The sequence below is a fragment of the Pagrus pagrus genome (genome assembly GCF_965226575.1).
Source record: "Pagrus pagrus genome assembly, chromosome: 7".
NCBI lineage: Eukaryota > Metazoa > Chordata > Actinopteri > Spariformes > Sparidae > Pagrus > Pagrus pagrus.
Genome location: NC_140191.1, coordinates 20,256,790 through 20,277,151, shown reverse-complemented (window position 1 = coordinate 20,277,151; position 20,362 = coordinate 20,256,790). Strand labels below are relative to the sequence as shown.

The following is a 20,362-nucleotide window of genomic DNA, read 5'->3' as shown; positions in this document are numbered from 1 at the left end:
AAGAGGAACAACTACGCTTAATTACAGCTCTACATTTTTATTCTGTGACTTCACAAGAGTAGTTTTGCATTATTCACAGTTCAAAAAATTCCTTATATATTTTGTTTTAGCTCCTGTCTCTTTAGCTTCCTCTACTTAAAATCTAACTTTCTTCTATTTGGACAAACTTTCGGCTTTGGACCGCCAGGCAAAAGGAGGACTTTTATACCTAGGGTGGGGACCTCATGGAGAGTCAGCTAATAGGATAATAAGAGGTCAGGCAGAGCAGCCAGAGGACATCTGGGGCAAAACCGGAAATAATTTGTCCATAAAATATGCCCCAGCTCAGTCCTAGTTGGAGGAAAGGTATACAAATGGACAGACTAAGCGGATGAATGGGAGAGTCCCTGTTCTTTGTGGGCGTACTGTGCCTGGAGCAGAAGACCAATAAAGAAATCTGTGACAAGTTGACATCAACTTCTCATGATAGTAGAAACAAATCATTAGAATCTGAAACCTGAGCTAATTTAGCATGTGTTTACCTCATTATTTGAAACTTTGGCCACAACCTCTGATACTGTAAAATCATGTTTGTGACAGAAAAAAGGGAAGGACCATAAAAGGTCCCCCCTAAGTTCAATAATGACAGATTACTTTTGTCGATGAGGATTTGACAGCGAGTTAAATTAACCACAATATTGAAGTGTATATTTCAGTACTGTGATTATGAGAACATCAAAAGGCCTCAGGGAAATAAAGAAAATGCAATAAAAAGAGAAGAAAAAATGATGACATAAATTACAGAGTTTGCCTGCTTACACTATGAAGAAAGAATACAATTTTAAAGAAAGGCAAATCATAGAAGGGTTGTCTCGGGTGCATATCAAGACGTCTTTTATCGATCAACATTGGCTATATTAAGCCAATATCTTTTCTGATCCTTATGTTTTCGTAATCCATAGCTTCCCGGAACTATTGAAAATTATCCACTGCCCTTCACTAAAAACATAAGAATCTCTAATACATAACAGAAGTAGAGACAGTTTAGGTTAAAAAGCTTGCTGTTCAGCATCTGTTACAGCAACAGTTTGCATTTGTAAGATGGCTCTGAAGTGTTGCAGTGGGTTGAAAACTGTATTTGTATTTTAAGTATTTCATTCATGCTGCTCCAAATCCGATCCAGTCCACTTTGCCAACAGGTAGAAAATGAGACTTCCTTTATGGATATCAAACAAAGCAGCACTGGACTCAACGAAAGCACAAAGCAGGGTATACAGTGTTATCTTAATGCATGATTACCATTTAGTTGTCAATCTAAAAGCCTGGACTAGTTTTCATATAGACCTACCTATTTTTTATAATTTTTTCAAAAATGTGCGAAAAAAAGTGCACATTTGTTTTCCCTTTTTATTTGATTACACATAATTATTTTAAGTGAAACCATAAAGAAACCGTTATAAGATATAAGTCGTGGGTATACACGAGTTCATAATGAATGTAAGTGAAGCATGATGGCAGTTGCTGCTGTGGTTGTTATTTGGATGGATCATGGTGACAGGGAATATTTGTCCCAGGACCAAAATGGCAGAAACAACTCATGGTACATTTATGATTCACCATCTTTCAAAAACATGGTATGACACACTGACACACTTCCCTTTTTTCTTTCAGACGACCCATCTCCTAACTTTTGAAGAAGGAGAAGCTGCATGGATCTAGGGATGTCAGCCCGTCTCTTCTACCCCCCATTGGGTGGATGATTTATTTGGCCCCAATGAAGCCTTGATCCATGCTGGAGAAAGGTTTCCACAGCAAGTTGTTATATCCAGTTAAGACACCTCTGCAGGCACAAAAATGTGTGTGTGTGTGTGTGTGTGTGTGTGTGTGTGTGAGAGAGAGAGAGAGAGAGAGATGGGGGTGAGGTTGGGGGTGGACAACTACCGACCCCCCTCTGACAGTGGCCCAGTGATGGAGGGTCCATGTTGGAAGTATAGCTGCCTGTGAGACTGATGGATGATGTGTCATATCTCATGGTAGAAATGCCCTCAGAGTAGCTCTGACATATGGATGTGCTACAATAATACAGTGGTACAACTAAGAACTGAGAAGGAGTGACAGACAAGAGAAGAGCTGTGCGTGCCAAAAATGGGGACACAAGTACCACCAAGAAATGTCTTGGTGAGACTGGGTCCCTGGTGCATTGCAGGTTTGCAGGGTCTTGACATGAAGGACACTGTATATGTGTTGCATCACTAGCCCTGTAGGCTAGCTGTTAATATCTAACTTCTTTTAAGCTAATATTTTCTAAGATGTGCATATGTTTAGCATTTAAAAAAGAATGTCATAAACAACTGCATTTTTAAGTATCAATAACTAATCTAAATCTCAGTCCACCTACCAATCATGTGAACACTGTGCATTTATCGTAGTTCCATTACACAAGTAATGCAGCTATGACACAGTTCTCGGTTGGTTGGCGGAGCAACACGCTGTCCACTCAGCTGCCCGTGGTTAGAACTTTTTTATACTGCAAAACTGTGCATACTAAACATAGCAGTTTGAAGGAATTGTTATACCAAACATTTCTGCGGTGGTGTGAACCACTATGAACAGCCTAAATGCTTAACAAATCAGATATTTTATTGATGACATTATAATGACTACCTGACTTATCATTTAATCTATAAAATGTCTGACAACACCTAGAAATTGCCATCGCATTTCTAGTGATGAAGTTGATGTCATCTCATGTCATGTCTTGGTTCAACCGAGGAGCAAACCAAATATGGATATGGATATGCAACTACGTATTACTCGAGTCTAACCAATATATCTGTCAGCCGATATTATTGGCCAATATTGGCCAACCACAGAAATGGTGCTCTCTGATATGTGCAGATATGAAAAGCTGATACTTGGGGCAATTTAAAACTTTTAAATTCCCAGTGAAGTTTCAGTCTCAGCAGACTGATGTTATTTTGGAAAATAAAGTTTATAGTTAAACTGTAAAATGTCCTGCCTCCATTGTGTACACATCTTTGTGTGTTTGGTAACCCCATTTAAGGGATCATTACAAAAAACAAAATTTTCTGCATATATTCTGTCTTTAAACCCAGTCGAAAGTTACATTAAATTCCTGGTACTATGAAGCAACAAATCATCAGTTAGAAACTGGCTTAACAATCTGTTAAACTGAAGTCAATTAAACTTTGACGTCAAGGTGACTGATCATAAATTGATTTGTTTTATTTAAGGAAAAGAAGTAGAAAAACATGCATGTATTAGCTTTAAAGTTCAGTAGACACAAGTACATGAGTACAAGGAATTGTTGCAATTTCTTGCAGACATACAGGGATGCATCAGATTCATTTGAAATGTAGTCAGTTACTTCAATAAAACAATGGATTTTGTATATTAATCATCTGCCAGTTGGTCAAATAAACTTACCCATACAAAAACAGCACTGGCACAAACTACAGTTGGGTGTGATGTGTGTGTTTCTGATGCTGTTTCTTCTGTGTAAGTTTTTGTTACAGCTAGCTTTTCTAATCAAAGTTCACATGGAGGACGTTGCTCTAGTAATGCAAAAGTAGGACTTCAAATGTTCATCTGACATTGTAAATGTAGTTACTTTGATATACAGTAGGAAACATCCTGCATATTAATATCATATCAAAGAAAAAATATATCATAATTTTAGAATAACCACAGATTTAAGACAAAATCAAAAGTGTAATCACATAATCCTATAATTAACTGTAATTATCAAATAACTTTAAACCCATTAAATTGTAATGTTTTCACATTGTTTTATGAATGGAATTCAGGCTGATGACTTATTTATTTGTAGTCTTCTTTGTACTGTTATGAAGAAATCTGAATCACATGTACTGTACTCCATTACTACCCAACAAAGCACATATGGTCAGTGGAATCTGCCACTATCCCAGTGACTTCGACCTCACACAGTGTCAGGTGTTCTCGTCTTCTGGGAATCACAATGTTTACATAACGGCCTTCCATTCCACGACACTCAAAGGTTTTGGAGGTCCCACGTTCGGCATATGAGATCACAGCACATCTGAGGAAAAATAAATCAGAATACTTTAGATACTGATGATACTTTTATGGTGAAAATATGGATTTTTCTGTTTGGAAATTAAGCAGATATCTGGTGCACTAATGTCCCATAATCCTATATGCTATGTTAAATGATCAAACTTAATATAAAATGGATGGTGCTGTCACCTAGGATTGGCATTGCCATCATTCTGGAGGGAATTTCCAATGCGTATCTCAGCACCATGGATCCTTCTTTGGCAACAATCTCTTCTGTTGGTGATGGTGACAGTGTTGACCTTATAGGGCCTCAGGAGGTCCAGTCTCCACCATGGATTTTTATCTCTGCCAGTGGTGCTACAGGATCCCTGGTACCAGTTACTAGCACGACTTCCATCGATGGCCCTTTCAGGGACGGCCTTCCCATACAGGGAGGACTGAGTAACTTTTCCACCTTTAGCAATATTTTTAACTGGACAAAACAATACAATTTGTTATTTACATAGTTTGAGGCAACAGAGAAGTATCACATGTCTTGACCAGACCAACAGGACTAAAGAACGGTCAGCATGTTTGATTAAACTTTTACTGTGACTATCTGCTCGAAGTCATCTTCTGAACACTATATGTTGCAAATCACCATTTGGGGTTTTCTTTCCAGAAGGCCGCCCGGTGACTTCGACCTCACACAGTGTCAGGTGTTCTCGTCTTCTGGGAATCACAATGTTTACATAACGGCCCTTCATTCCACGACAGGCAAAGGTTTTGGACTGCCCAGCTTGGATAGAAGTGATCACAGCACATCTGAAGAGAAAGAAAACAGATTAATGAGAAAAACAATTTTATCAGACTCACAGTATGCACAGAACTCACCAGTAGTCGTATTTGGATATCTCTGACACAGTAGAGGTGAAAACTGTGGGTTTTCGTTTGCAAATAATGGAGCTATCCAGTGCACTCATTTCATGTAACTTACACAACCGTTAAATGTTCAAACTTAATAGAAAATAGTTGGTGCTTTTACCTAGGATTAGCGTTGCCATTGTTCCTGAGGGAATTTCCAATGCGGATCTCAGCACCACGGATCCTTCTTTGGCAACAATCTCTTCTACTGGTGATGGTGACAGTGTTGACCTTATAGGGCCTCAGGAGGTCCAGTCTCCACCATGGATTTTTCTCTCTTCGTGTGGTGCTACAGGATCCCCGGTACCAGTTACTAGCACGACTTCCATCTATGGCCCTTCCAGGGACGGCCTTCCCATACACGGAGGACTGAGTAACTCTGCCACCTTTAGCAATATTTTTAACTGGACAAAGCAATGCAATTTGTTATTAAAATAGTTTAAGGTAGCAGAGAAGTACCACATGCCTTGATCTGACCAACACGACTAAAGAACGGTCAGCATAATTTATTGAACTTTTACTGTGACTATCTGCTTGAAGTCATCTTCTGAACACTATATGTTGCAAATCACCATTTGGGGCTTTCTTTCCAGAAGGCCGCCCGGTGACTTCGACCTCACACAGTGTCAGGTGTTCTCGTCTTCTGGGAATCACAATGTTTACATAACGGCCCTTCATTCCACGACAGGCAAAGGTTTTGGACTGCCCAGCTTGGATAGAAGTGATCACAGCACATCTGAAGAGAAAGAAAACAGATATATGATAAAAACAATTGTACCAGACTCAAAGTATGCAAAGAACTCACCAGTAGTCGTATTTGGATATCTCTGACACAGTAGAGGTGAAAACTGTGGGTTTTCGTTTGCAAATAATGGAGCTATCCAGTGCACTCATTTCATGTAACTTACACAACCGTTAAATGTTCAAACTTAATAGAAAATAGTTGGTGCTTTTACCTAGGATTAGCGTTGCCATTGTTCCTGAGGGAATTTCCAATGCGGATCTCAGCACCACGGATCCTTCTTTGGCAACAATCTCTTCTACTGGTGATGGTGACAGTGTTGACCTTATAGGGCCTCAGGAGGTCCAATCTCCACCATGGATTTTTCTCTCTTCGTGTGGTGCTACAGGATCCCCGGTACCAGTTACTAGCACGACTTCCATCTATGGCCCTTCCAGGGACGGCCTTCCCATACACGGAGGACTGAGTAACTCTGCCACCTTTAGCAATATTTTTAACTGGACAAAGCAATGCAATTTGTTATTAAAATAGTTTAAGGTAGCAAAGAAGTACCACATGCCTTGATCTGACCAACACGACTAAAGAACGGTCAGCATAATTTATTGAACTTTTACTGTGACTATCTGCTTGAAGTCATCTTCTGAACACTATATGTTGCAAATCACCATTTGGGGCTTTCTTTCCAGAAGGCCGCCCGGTGACTTCGACCTCACACAGTGTCAGGTGTTCTCGTCTTCTGGGAATCACAATGTTTACATAACGGCCCTTCATTCCACGACAGGCAAAGGTTTTGGACTGCCCAGCTTGGATAGAAGTGATCACAGCACATCTGAAGAGAAAGAAAACAGATATATGATAAAAACAATTGTACCAGACTCAAAGTATGCAAAGAACTCACCAGTAGTCGTATTTGGATATCTCTGACACAGTAGAGGTGAAAACTGTGGGTTTTCGTTTGCAAATAATGGAGCTATCCAGTGCACTCATTTCATGTAACTTACACAACCGTTAAATGTTCAAACTTAATAGAAAATAGTTGGTGCTTTTACCTAGGATTAGCGTTGCCATTGTTCCTGAGGGAATTTCCAATGCGGATCTCAGCACCACGGATCCTTCTTTGGCAACAATCTCTTCTACTGGTGATGGTGACAGTGTTGACCTTATAGGGCCTCAGGAGGTCCAATCTCCACCATGGATTTTTCTCTCTTCGTGTGGTGCTACAGGATCCCCGGTACCAGTTACTAGCACGACTTCCATCTATGGCCCTTCCAGGGACGGCCTTCCCATACACGGAGGACTGAGTAACTCTGCCACCTTTAGCAATATTTTTAACTGGACAAAGCAATGCAATTTGTTATTAAAATAGTTTAAGGTAGCAAAGAAGTACCACATGCCTTGATCTGACCAACACGACTAAAGAACGGTCAGCATAATTTATTGAACTTTTACTGTGACTATCTGCTTGAAGTCATCTTCTGAACACTATATGTTGCAAATCACCATTTGGGGCTTTCTTTCCAGAAGGCCGCCCGGTGACTTCGACCTCACACAGTGTCAGGTGTTCTCGTCTTCTGGGAATCACAATGTTTACATAACGGCCCTTCATTCCACGACAGGCAAAGGTTTTGGACTGCCCAGCTTGCATAGAAGTGATCACAGCACATCTGAAGAGAAAGAAAACAGATATATGATAAAAACAATTGTACCAGACTCAAAGTATGCAAAGAACTCACCAGTAGTCGTATTTGGATATCTCTGACACAGTAGAGGTGAAAACTGTGGGTTTTCGTTTGCAAATAATGGAGCTATCCAGTGCACTCATTTCATGTAACTTACACAAGCGTTAAATGTTCAAACTTAATAGAAAATAGTTGGTGCTTTTACCTAGGATTAGCGTTGCCATTGTTCCTGAGGGAATTTCCAATGCGGATCTCAGCACCACGGATCCTTCTTTGGCAACAATCTCTTCTACTGGTGATGGTGACAGTGTTGACCTTATAGGGCCTCAGGAGGTCCAGTCTCCACCATGGATTTTTCTCTCTTTGTGTGGTGCTACAGGATCCCCGGTACCAGTTACTAGCACGACTTCCATCTATGGCCCTTCCAGGGACGGCCTTCCCATACACGGAGGACTGAGTAACTCTGCCACCTTTAGCAATATTTTTAACTGGACAAAGCAATGCAATTTGTTATGAAAATAGTTTAAGGTAGCAGAGAAGTACCACATGCCTTGATCTGACCAACACGACTAAAGAACGGTCAGCATAATTTATTGAACTTTTACTGTGACTATCTGCTTGAAGTCATCTTCTGAACACTATATGTTGCAAATCACCATTTGGGGCTTTCTTTCCAGAAGGCCGCCCGGTGACTTCGACCTCACACAGTGTCAGGTGTTCTCGTCTTCTGGGAATCACAATGTTTACATAACGGCCCTTCATTCCACGACAGGCAAAGGTTTTGGACTGCCCAGCTTGGATAGAAGTGATCACAGCACATCTGAAGAGAAAGAAAACAGATATATGATAAAAACAATTGTACCAGACTCAAAGTATGCAAAGAACTCACCAGTAGTCGTATTTGGATATCTCTGACACAGTAGAGGTGAAAACTGTGGGTTTTCGTTTGCAAATAATGGAGCTATCCAGTGCACTCATTTCATGTAACTTACACAACCGTTAAATGTTCAAACTTAATAGAAAATAGTTGGTGCTTTTACCTAGGATTAGCGTTGCCATTGTTCCTGAGGGAATTTCCAATGCGGATCTCAGCACCACGGATCCTTCTTTGGCAACAATCTCTTCTACTGGTGATGGTGACAGTGTTGACCTTATAGGGCCTCAGGAGGTCCAGTCTCCACCATGGATTTTTCTCTCTTCGTGTGGTGCTACAGGATCCCCGGTACCAGTTACTAGCACGACTTCCATCTATGGCCCTTCCAGGGACGGCCTTCCCATACACGGAGGACTGAGTAACTCTGCCACCTTTAGCAATATTTTTAACTGGACAAAGCAATGCAATTTGTTATTAAAATAGTTTAAGGTAGCAAAGAAGTACCACATGCCTTGATCTGACCAACACGACTAAAGAACGGTCAGCATAATTTATTGAACTTTTACTGTGACTATCTGCTTGAAGTCATCTTCTGAACACTATATGTTGCAAATCACCATTTGGGGCTTTCTTTCCAGAAGGCCGCCCGGTGACTTCGACCTCACACAGTGTCAGGTGTTCTCGTCTTCTGGGAATCACAATGTTTACATAACGGCCCTTCATTCCACGACAGGCAAAGGTTTTGGACTGCCCAGCTTGGATAGAAGTGATCACAGCACATCTGAAGAGAAAGAAAACAGATATATGATAAAAACAATTGTACCAGACTCAAAGTATGCAAAGAACTCACCAGTAGTCGTATTTGGATATCTCTGACACAGTAGAGGTGAAAACTGTGGGTTTTCGTTTGCAAATAATGGAGCTATCCAGTGCACTCATTTCATGTAACTTACACAACCGTTAAATGTTCAAACTTAATAGAAAATAGTTGGTGCTTTTACCTAGGATTAGCGTTGCCATTGTTCCTGAGGGAATTTCCAATGCGGATCTCAGCACCACGGATCCTTCTTTGGCAACAATCTCTTCTACTGGTGATGGTGACAGTGTTGACCTTATAGGGCCTCAGGAGGTCCAGTCTCCACCATGGATTTTTCTCTCTTCGTGTGGTGCTACAGGATCCCCGGTACCAGTTACTAGCACGACTTCCATCTATGGCCCTTCCAGGGACGGCCTTCCCATACACGGAGGACTGAGTAACTCTGCCACCTTTAGCAATATTTTTAACTGGACAAAGCAATGCAATTTGTTATGAAAATAGTTTAAGGTAGCAGAGAAGTACCACATGCCTTGATCTGACCAACACGACTAAAGAACGGTCAGCATAATTTATTGAACTTTTACTGTGACTATCTGCTTGAAGTCATCTTCTGAACACTATATGTTGCAAATCACCATTTGGGGCTTTCTTTCCAGAAGGCTGCCCGGTGACTTCGACCGCACACAGTGTCAGGTGTGCTCGTCTTCTGAAAATCGCAATGTTTACATAACGGCCTTTCATTCCACGACACTCAAAGTTCTTGGTAGGCCCAGCTCGGATAGGAGTTAACCAAGTACATCTGAAGAGAAAGAAAACAGATTTATGAGAAAAACAATTGTACCAGACTCAAAGTATGCAAAGAACTCACCAGTAGTCGTATTTGGATATTGCTGACACAGTAGAGGTGAAAACTGTGGGTTTTCGTTTGCAAAAAATGGAGCTATCCAGTGCACTCATTCCATGTAACTTACACAAACGTTAAATGCTCAAACCTAATAGAAAATAGTTGGTGCTTTTACCTAGGATTAATGTTGCCAATGTTCCTGAGGGAATTTCCAAAGCGGATCTCAGCACCACGGGTCCTTCTTTGGCAACAATCTCTTCCACTGGCGATGGTGACAGTTTTGACCTTATCGGGCCTCAGGTGGACCAGTCTCAACCATGGATTATTTTCTCTCCATGTGGTGCTACATAATCCCTGGAACAAGCGACTAGCACGACTTACATCGATGGCCCCTCCAATGACGGGTATATTTTTAACTGGACAAAGCAATACAATTTGTTATTAAAATAGTTTAAGGCAACAGAGAAGTATCACATGTCTTGATCTGACCAAAACCACTGCGGCCACCATGGATTTTTATCTCCACGTGTTTTGCTACTTGACTTGCTAGCACAGTTTCTGTAAATGGCCAATTCAGGGAAGGCCATACCCTACAGTGGGGAGTGAGACACTGTTCCTTCCTCAGCAATATTAGCATCTGGACAAAGTTGTGAGATGTGATACTGAGATAGATTGAGAACGGCAGTCATGTATTGATTTGACCAAAGCAACTAAAGAAATGTTCTCACTGTGACTGCTTTGAAAACAGCTTTTATCGCAACTTCGCTCTACAGTTAGTAAAAACAAAACTATTCTGCATGTCAACATGTTACAAGAGGTTAGACTGTCCCTCAGGTTGTGGCATGTTGACACATTGGGCAGCAAAGTATGCCCTGTCTCCTTCTCCCAGGAGTATTTTTAATTTTGATAGTCGTTCAGCTCTTTGAACTCTGAGATTACTGAATTGAATTTATTAAAATAAATGTTCCTGGTTTCATTGAATGCTTTACATTGTAGGAGAAAGTGCATCTCTGTCTCAACCTCACCTGTCGAGCAGTGACCACGTTCTGTTTTCTTTTGGTTGCCATGATTGTTTGTGTCTTCCTGTTTCGTTTGTCAGTTTGTGGTCACTGAGCCTGTACTTGGTGAGGATCTGTCTCTGTTTTCTATCTCTGACAGTAGAGAGGTATTCTGCTAATTCATAATCTCTTTTTAGGGCTAGATAACATTCTAATCTACTTTGGCTTTTAGTTTCAGCTTTCCAATGTTCCAGGTATGTTTCTTTACATTGTGTTATAATTTGCTTTACTCTGATTGGTGTTTGGAGAGCAGTGTTGTTATGAGGCTGGACAGACTGTGTCTGAGAGGGAGCGGTTAGCCTCAGTACCAACTGACATAGGGGACTGTTTCGTGTATGTGTGTGTGTGTGTGTGTGTGTGTGTGTGTGTGTGTGTGTGTGTGCGCGCGCATGTGTTGTGTGTGTGTGTGTGTGTGTGTTCTTGGTTGTTTTTGTTTGATTTAAGAAAACTGGCTCTCAAAAGATTTGTCTTTTTATTCAGTGTTGTAGTCTAGTAAAATACCAGAGTTGGAATTCAATGAGGAAAGATCAGCAATTTTATTGAACCAATTAAACAAATGATCTCACCAGAAAGGCCACTCGTCTGACCAAGAGCAACCAACAAGATAAAAACCACAGCTGCAGCCATCATCCTGTTGAGAAAGTTTACCACATTTTTTATTAAAAAATGATATAATGTCATTAAACCTTTACTAAAGCCCTATGAAAATATTAACACACATACAAAGTCATACAACATTACATACAGAGCATGAGTTTATGTAAGTATCATATTTGTATCTGTGTACTGTTTATACTGAATGTGGTACTGGCTTTTACCAGAAGTTGTAAGAAAGTGTCTGTCCGGCTATGATTCCTGCATTAGATAATTTTCTGCAGCCTTTTTTTGCCAACCCAATAACAGCAAATTATTCTTTCAAACTGAGCTTGAAATAGTATGCGCATTACGATAACATAATTACATCTATTGAAGCACCATTGCTCACCCTATTCTCAGTCAGAGCAGATTTTTAACCTTTGATAAATGAGTAGTACTAATATTCTGTCCTTTTCAAATTGCTTTTCAGCCTCACATTTAAAAACCATATAATATCCCATTAAAAACTGAAGGACATTCTCAAGCTGCAATGTAAAGTGGCACCTAATTCTGTTTGTTTTTTACAGACAATAAAATTTTATAAAGTAGAAAATTATTTCAAAGACCTACCTGGAAGCTCTTGAGCACCCTGGAAGCATCTGTGATGCATGTGCATGTGTACATAGAGGGCATTCCTTTTATACTTTTGTGCTCAGCATGACTGACAACTGTTGGATTAAGGAACATCCTGATCAAATAGCAAGTGTGGTTTTTGTACCTTACCCACCCTATCCAATGTCAACGATACTGTCTGATCATGTGTGATATTCATGTTTATGTGTTCTTTTTTCCCACAGAGCACACCCTTATTTGATTAGTTTCACTGTACTTGATCGTTTTTTTGTTGCACATGTGAGATGTTCTCTTCATTTGCTTGTCTCTAATTCAAACGCAACAGAAACACAATAAAAGTCACTAAACAGTCTTTGTTTGTCTTTCTACAGTACCTCTGGTTTGGTTTCATGCTTCTCCAGTCTCCACCTGCCGCCTTCGTTGCTCCCAGATTCATAGTGCTGATCGGAGCTGCTGTTTTGTGGCTGATGCACATTTTTGTTGACTCGTATCGGGTGTCTTATTACTTGTAACTTTGAACAGAATTATTTATCTATTTATTTTCTTTTTTGGTGATAATTGCTTTTCCTGTCTTGTTTGAATGCAAAAGTTAATGTTGACCTATTATTTCACTCCATCCAATGATCTTTTCTGACATGAAATTCAAAGAACATCCATCCCTCTACAAATGTTAATGTTGATGCTGATGAACTACTCCAAACTGATCACCAAACAAACTGACTGGTGAGACACTGTGGTTAATGTTAACACATCAGTAGAATAGGAAATCCCATTTGCAAAGGATGGTCGGCAAGAGATGTTACTGTAAACACTGAATATCACATCAGTGCATTTGCAGTGAACTTTCAAATATGTAGTCACTGAATTTAATAAGAAATACAACCTAATTCTTGCAGTAATTTTAGTTTAAGCAACGAATTTTGGAGCTACAGTATAAGCATCACAAATAATTCATAGCCTGATTTATATCACTGTATCACTGAATAAAATGATAAAACGATGGTGAAAATATTTAATTTTTATGGCTGTTGACAGTATTCTGTGATGAAAAATGTAAAGTGGTTAAAAAACATTGTCATAGCAACGGTATGAGCCTATCAACAGCTTTGCTCTTTTTTGGCGCTATTCCACACCCTCCTTGCCTCCTCTCCCCACCCTGTCTGACTCTTCTAACATCTCTCCTCTCGTTCTCTCCCCTTCTTTTTTTTTTTTTAACATTTCACCTTTCTTCTCTATCTTCATCTCCCTGTCTGCTCTACGTCCCATTTGCTTTAACTCTCCACTCTGTCCAGGTCCACTGTCTCCAAGTTCCTCTCCATTCTTTTCTCATCTCTGTCTATATTTCATTCATTTTTGCTCTCGTCTGTCTATTTAGCAACTGTTCTGCTTACTCATTCTCAACTCCCTTCTTCTCTTGCCAACTGCTGCCTATCCTGTCACCTCGAAATCCTGTGTGAACTTCTTCTCTGTCCCATCTGTGTCTCTCCACACCTCCATCCCTCCTCTCATTTCATCTTTTCAATCCCCTAATTTGTTCCCTCTCGTGTAATCTTTAACTTCTTTCCCCTCTTTCTTTAATTACATTCTCTATGAAAGGTCTTTTTCTGCATGTGTGTGTGTGTCTACTGATGTGTATGCATGTGACAAGCCACATGCTCACTGTAAAAGGAACTCAAAATAGGTCAGGCCATTCAGGTACATTTCTAATGATGCCACAGTCTGCTGACCTGACTAGGTCTGTACGTGTGTATGTGTGTGTGTGTGTGTGTGTGTGTGTGTGTGTGTGTGTGTGTGTGTGTTAATGCTTGAATTACATCCTGTAAACTAGCCTTTTGTGTTTATTCTCTCTGGCATGTGTGTTTGTCTGCCAATTAATATCTTTCTATATTTGGCAAATTGCATACAGTTGATCACATTTGATTCCTGTTCATATTGTGAGTGTTTGCCCAGCCACAAAATAATAATAACCCTTTTTCTTTGTGACACATTGACATAGTACCTTGTTAGAGAGCAGTCAAATCAGCCAGACATTATTCTGGCCACAGAGTGCCTGACAGTCTGCCATAAGGGACACACTCCAGAGTGACTGCTCTCTCTAAGTACTTAACCTCTTGTTAGAAGAGGGGACAGTAATAAAATGGTGTGTGATATAGTTAATGTACGCAACATCTGGTTCCTGGTCAAAGGCTCAGCAATCATTTGGAAATGTTATTATACAGGAATTATAATATGGCATTGGAAATTGATGATGATGTATGCATTTGGACATGTGTTTTAAATTTGAGTTAAGGATAAGTAAGATTGTTAAGGTAATGCTTGGGTTTTATTTGATGCGACTGGGAAAAATAGGAAAAGACGAGTGATACAAAAAAGTAATATTGTGATAAAATCTTAAATTGGTCATTGCTTGCAATAGCACAATCTAAAAGTTAGATGAAGCCAGTATTCAAACACTGATATTAGGAGATGTACAATGATGTTGCCCCGCCATCAGTATTGGGCCTTGAAGGCTTTAAAATGAAAGATTGGCCTGAAATTACCATTTCAATGAACATTATTTTGTGAATGGGCACATTTTGAAAAGTATTTTATGTCTGCAGCTGCCAGTGGGCCATCACAGAGTATGCATAATAACCTGTTTATTCCATTATGGGAGAGATTTAATGTTCTCTTCAATTATTTAAAAAAAAAAAAACTAAAAACATCAGCTTTTTTGCTGTGTTAGGACCAGGGATGTACTCAAATCTGAACATATTTTTCGGGAGAGCAAAAGTAATGATGGAAACAGATATTTCTTCTGACCAAAGTTTTGCTTTATTATTTGAAGGGAGAAATCAGTATATCAACCTTAATTAATCACTGATTTGATGCACCACTCAGTGAGCATGGTTAGTGACATAAATCAAACACCCCCCAGATGTTGCATGGAGGTGCATGCTGGGCAAAATGCTGAAATGCTCATAATAGATCCTCTGGCAATGACTTCTACAGAGGTGTGTGAGGACCTTCTGTCGTTTTCCAACAATTTGCGTTTCAGTAAAAGAATAAATCAATCAGTAGAACTGTCAGCATAATGTGAAGAGATAACAGTTTTGATGTTAGGACATCTATTTATTTTGTTGCAGAGATATCTACTGAAGTTAGCATGCTAACCAGCTAGCCCTGGCCTGTCTCAGTCTAAAGTGCCCATGTTAGTGGTGTTAACACCAACACTCTTCCGGTGCGCCAAAATCCCAGCCCGGACCGCAAGTTGCACGGCTAAGAAAGCTAACCAGTTTTGGCCAGCAACAGTTAGCAGCAGTTAGCTGTTACTTTGGTGATATGCTGACCCGTGTTTATTTGGAGAATGATTTGGCAGTTGGCTAATTATTACATATTGCACCTTTAAGGCAATAAACTACTGTGTTTGGCTTAGGAAATGTCCTGGTTTGGATGAAAATTAGTATGTTACTTAACTTAATTTTTATATGTATGTAAGCACTGTATGTATTTCAAGTTACATTATGTACATGACATGGGTGAACTGTTATGAAGTAAAAAAAACTCACTATTGTCTTTTGGTTGCATACAGGACACAAACAGTGGTCTCCTGGCTAAAAATATTGTGTTTGTTTGACCCACCAATCCACCCCAACCTTCTCCAAATGCAGATTTGTCTCGTTTTAAAAAAAAAGTGGCAGTTATTTTATCCCTTTAGCTCACTTAGCTTATGTGCCTGCTGCAATTTCCATAAATATTGTTATTTGTTGTTGGTCATTTGTGTTTAATTGGCTACGACCATTATCTCATTCAAATGAGAGCCATAAACCAGGCTAACCCCTTGGGGCACAGCTAACATTTCTGTCAATTATTACATAATTAACATTTGTTTGTTGTTGTTATGTGTTCCTCTGTTGTTTCTTTTTTTTCCAAGATTAACCATACTATTCCATCATATTGTAAGTGCTGAATTTTTATTCTTTTTTATTTTTAAGTTTCATGAAGAAAACTTTCACTGTTGCAGAAAACTTAATTTCCTCTCCAGCAAGAGCCACAGTTTTCGAGGGGATACAGTCTTACAATGTGCTTTACTGCTGCACATGTGTATTTGCTAAATTTGTGAAGACACCACATGTTTGACAGAAGAAAGGAAGAAGGAAAGACAGAAAGACGGATAAAGAGGGGTGTTAAGAGGGAATCTCAGTGAAAGAGCAGACTCTACACTGGCTCTCCAGGGAAGCACTCTCTGCTCAATCGCTTGCTCTTAGGTCCCCTCTAATGACATCTCTAGCACCAGATTGCCTCCCCCCGCTAGAGTACTTGTTTCAGTCTATTTTTCCAGAGAGATGTTCCTAAAATGGGGTGTTGAGCATGTGTAGGTGGGGGGAGGCAGTCTCTCAGACAATCAAATGATAGGATTTTCTCTTCCAATCATTTTTGATAGCGTGTCTCTTTCCTCTCCTCTGGCTTCTGGTGCGCCAAAGAGAAGGGAAAGACAGAGATTTGAAAAAAAACAAACACTGAATTTGTCCTTCTGTCCTTGGTGATCATGTCCACGAAGATCATTTGTCTTTTTTTTTGGATAAGTAATTTTCAAGCTTTTTGTCTTTCATTTCTCCTTTCCACCGATCTGAATACCAATGCCCTTTGCTTCCTCTTTTCCACAACATTTAAAGAGCCTGGTGGCTCAGCTGACTAAAGTACTTGCACTAAGAATTAGGTTGCTCTTCTAAAGCTGCTAAAAAGGAAGCATAAAAAAAGTCTCCAGGTCAGCAGAAATGTCTCCAGATGTAAAGCATGAGCAGAAAAATACCGAACACAAAATAGCGAGAGAGCGATCCCACTCCTGAGCGTAGTTGCTCCTCCCTCCTCTCTCAGGGTGCACTAAAAGTTATGCTGCCTCAAAAATGTGGCAAAACGCCTGATAATATTAAATGTAATTTATATAATATAAATGTAAACTGAGCTCTGGAGCTTGAGTATTTTTTGCAATTAGGTTCTACAGCACAAGCTCAAGCAGAACAGACTCTGAAAACTCTTGGCATTAATTTACTGAAGCTGACAGAACTCTACTCTCACTCCTCTGCACAGTATTGTGGATGTGCATTTACACAAAAGCCCAGTGGCAGCAATCGGTCATCCAAATCACCCGGCCAAAGTCTTCACTTTATACCAAATAGTCCATTACTCTGAAAGATAAACTTCCCTGTATTGTTAAAACTTAACAATGTCAAACTTAATGATGTCATGCAGAAGTTTGTTTATACTCATTGTTTGTGTTTATTTTACATTTTTGAAGGGGCTGATAGCCATTTTGCATTGACAGATCGTATCCTTACAATCACACCTCTCTACATCTGGCAGAATGCAAGAGCCATTGCCAAGTTATAATGTTTACTGCAGTCCAAGTTCTACTTGTGATGAAACCAAATCAATGTACTGCTTCAGTGTGGGACCCCTGGGAGATCCTATTGCTCCCAAAGCACAGCTTGCCAGTCTGGCTTGAGATCCTCAGATGATCTAACCCAATGATCTGTAGGCTGTCTGCTGTTACCTGACCATGAACACACTTCCTGCTACACTGTTCCATTAAAGACTGGGAATTTTGTAAAAAAATAATAATAATAATGCTGTTGATTTATTGCCTAAACCATAACCAAGATCATCAGTGAGAAGATGGAAGACCGAAGAAGCTGCTCTGTAGTCTGGTGGTACAGCAAGGCATTAAAACAAAGTTTAATTTATATCTCCGTCATCATCTTTAGTCCAAAGGGGCAGCCAGAATCAACAACAACAACAAAAAATTAAGTTCATTGTTGTAGCTTCAAATAACTACTTTATTATATTATAATCCAAATTAGGATCTTTCCCATAGTATTGTCACATCATAGAACTTGCAGTGATTAAGCAATTGAGCAGTGATTTGTAGTGGGTTTGGAAGGCACTGAGAAGTGATGTTGGAGCATCAGATCTGAAAACACTTCTCATGGATTTCTCTTCTCATACTCTTTAAAACCAAATTTCATCGTAACTGTGTGTGATTAGAAATTGTATTTACATTTTTTAAAAATCATGAGTTCATAATATGTGTGTTAAAAGACCATATTCAACAATAGCACTGTCCTCTTCCAATGAGGACTAAATTGTTGCAGCATGCCCTGGTTCAAATGTCACCATAAGGTCTTAATAATTTTCATTGCAATGCTAATCCCGCTGCAAACATGGCCTCAGGGAGCCTTATCAGAAAAGCGGCAAATAGGTCGACTGTGAGGCAGCTATCAATTTAGACGTTTCTTGTTAGGCGGCAACATCTAGTGGCCTTAGTAATATATTCAGATTTTAGTTATTATAAAGGCAGTAAAGGAGGAGTCAGGTGATGTTGTACAATGTGCATGGGAGGAGGTCGGGGACAGAAGTTTGGGTCAAACAAGAACAAGACTCTCACCCCGGAGACAGCTGGTATCCCTGCCCAATCAGGACAGAGAACTCCAGAAAGAGGTGGTCCTGTCTGACCGACGAACAGACAGAGAGCAGGATCCTCCTGTTCTGGTACCTACACTAGTAATGGCAGAACAGGGAAAACTACCAATTCCAGCACTCCCATTGACGGCTGAACAGGCCAAGAGAAGAAAAAACACACAAGGGAGAGGCAAAGAGAGCTGCCTCGAAACAAAGAAAGGAGTTGTTCAAGTGTGGTGATGTAGAGAGGAAGGTGGGGATTGCTTACTACAAAACAGAGAAGAAGTTAGCTTGATAACTCCAAGTGCTGTATCGAAGGCAACTGGACTTGTTTCAGTTTCTCGAAGATGTTTGGCCTCTCATCCAAGAGGCTTCTTAGTTCTTAAAATGATAACGCTTACAGCAGCTTTAACCTGTACCATAATGTTTTCTTGAACTTAACCAAGTTGTTTAAAGGTCAAAACCTAACCAAATACTGAACGTACAACAAACGTCTGGTACCCCTGGTGCTGCGGTCATATTGTTTGCGGAAAGATAAATATATGACGATTTGGGAGTGACTACATTTTTAAGGTATAAGGATGTGTAATATAATGCCTCCACCCCCTTTTACAAACGCTGCTAAATAAACTAAAGTTTACAGTTAGGGTTGACTGCAATTCACATGGTCAGGCAAAGAAGTAGTATTTACTCTTCTTGTATTACATTCACCTTCCGGGAGTTTACACTCTGTAGCTGAGTATTTCTCTGGAAGTGGAGGTGTCTAGCAGCAGGAAAACAACACTATGTGGTCCAAGGTTTTATTTGATGGGCAATAAGGACAGTCAACTTCTCAGAGCCGCGTTGCCATGTTCTGCTGTTATGCAGGCACACTGTCTCAATAGGACATCCCATTGCTATACAACCACCCTTGCATATCTTATGAGAAAAGAGTGCAAAAAAACAACCCTCTTACAGGGACCTTTCCTTATGTCCTGGCACAGGTTGCACCCGATTTCCTCACTTTATCTACTGCTGTCCTTGTCTCTCACTCACCACTCTATTCCCTTTTTTTCTGTCTGCAGTATGTGTCTCTATCTTCCTCCTCCCTCACTTCCTTACCTTCTCTCTGCCCTTTCCCTGCTTCTCTTTGACTCTCTCCTTCATTTGTTTGTCTCCCTCTTCCATCGGTCTTCCCTACATCCTTGATCCTCTTTACTCCCTCTGCAGTTTGTCACCCCCTCCATGCACCCCCCCACCCCACCCCCTAATGCCTACACCCATCCCTCTCTTCCCTCAGCTCACAGGAGGGTCAAGTGCACAGGCTTTTGTCTCAAAACATGTGGAGGGAATTAATTGGCTCCAGCGTTTGGCTCTTTCCACCCGACTGCTTCTGTGTGGCTGTCACCTGGCTCTCGCTCTGGCTTCTCTTTCTCTCTCTCTTTCTCTCTCTCTTGTTTTTTCTTTCACCCCTCCCTCCTCTCTCTCCCCGGCTCTCCTTTTCGCTCATTCTCACTCCTCCTTATGTTCCCCTTTTCTTCTCCTTCCTCCGCTCTCTCTCTTTGCTCCCTCTCTGCCCTCTCTGTGTCGTGGCCCCCTTGTAAGATCAAGCCCTCTGCTGCAGCTGAAGGACTCTCTCGTTGTGTCTAATGAGAGAGGATAATGTGTGCTGTTGTAGCTGATGGATACGTAAGAGGAGACGGAGGAGAGAAATAGGCAGACGGAAAATGGAATAAGAGCGTGAAAAAAGATGAATGTAGACGTACATTACTTATAGATAT

General features: G+C 40.4%; 1 protein-coding gene across 1 annotated transcript; it reads right to left on the bottom strand.

Moving 5' to 3' along the window:
- Positions 1–3,811: 3,811 nt before the first annotated feature.
- On the bottom strand, positions 3,812–19,769 carry LOC311260137 (uncharacterized protein; the record flags this gene model as incomplete). Its single annotated transcript, XM_084357652.1, has 18 exons — positions 3,812–4,060; positions 4,228–4,510; positions 4,679–4,842; positions 5,063–5,345; positions 5,514–5,677; positions 5,898–6,180; positions 6,349–6,512; positions 6,733–7,015; positions 7,184–7,347; positions 7,568–7,850; positions 8,019–8,182; positions 8,403–8,685; positions 8,854–9,017; positions 9,238–9,520; positions 9,689–9,852; positions 10,073–10,313; positions 19,314–19,365; positions 19,704–19,769. The coding sequence occupies 18 exons, from the start codon at positions 19,767–19,769 to the stop codon at positions 3,883–3,885; spliced, it is 3,666 nt and encodes a 1,221-aa protein (XP_084213778.1). The 3' UTR covers positions 3,812–3,882.
- Positions 19,770–20,362: the final 593 nt, after the last annotated feature.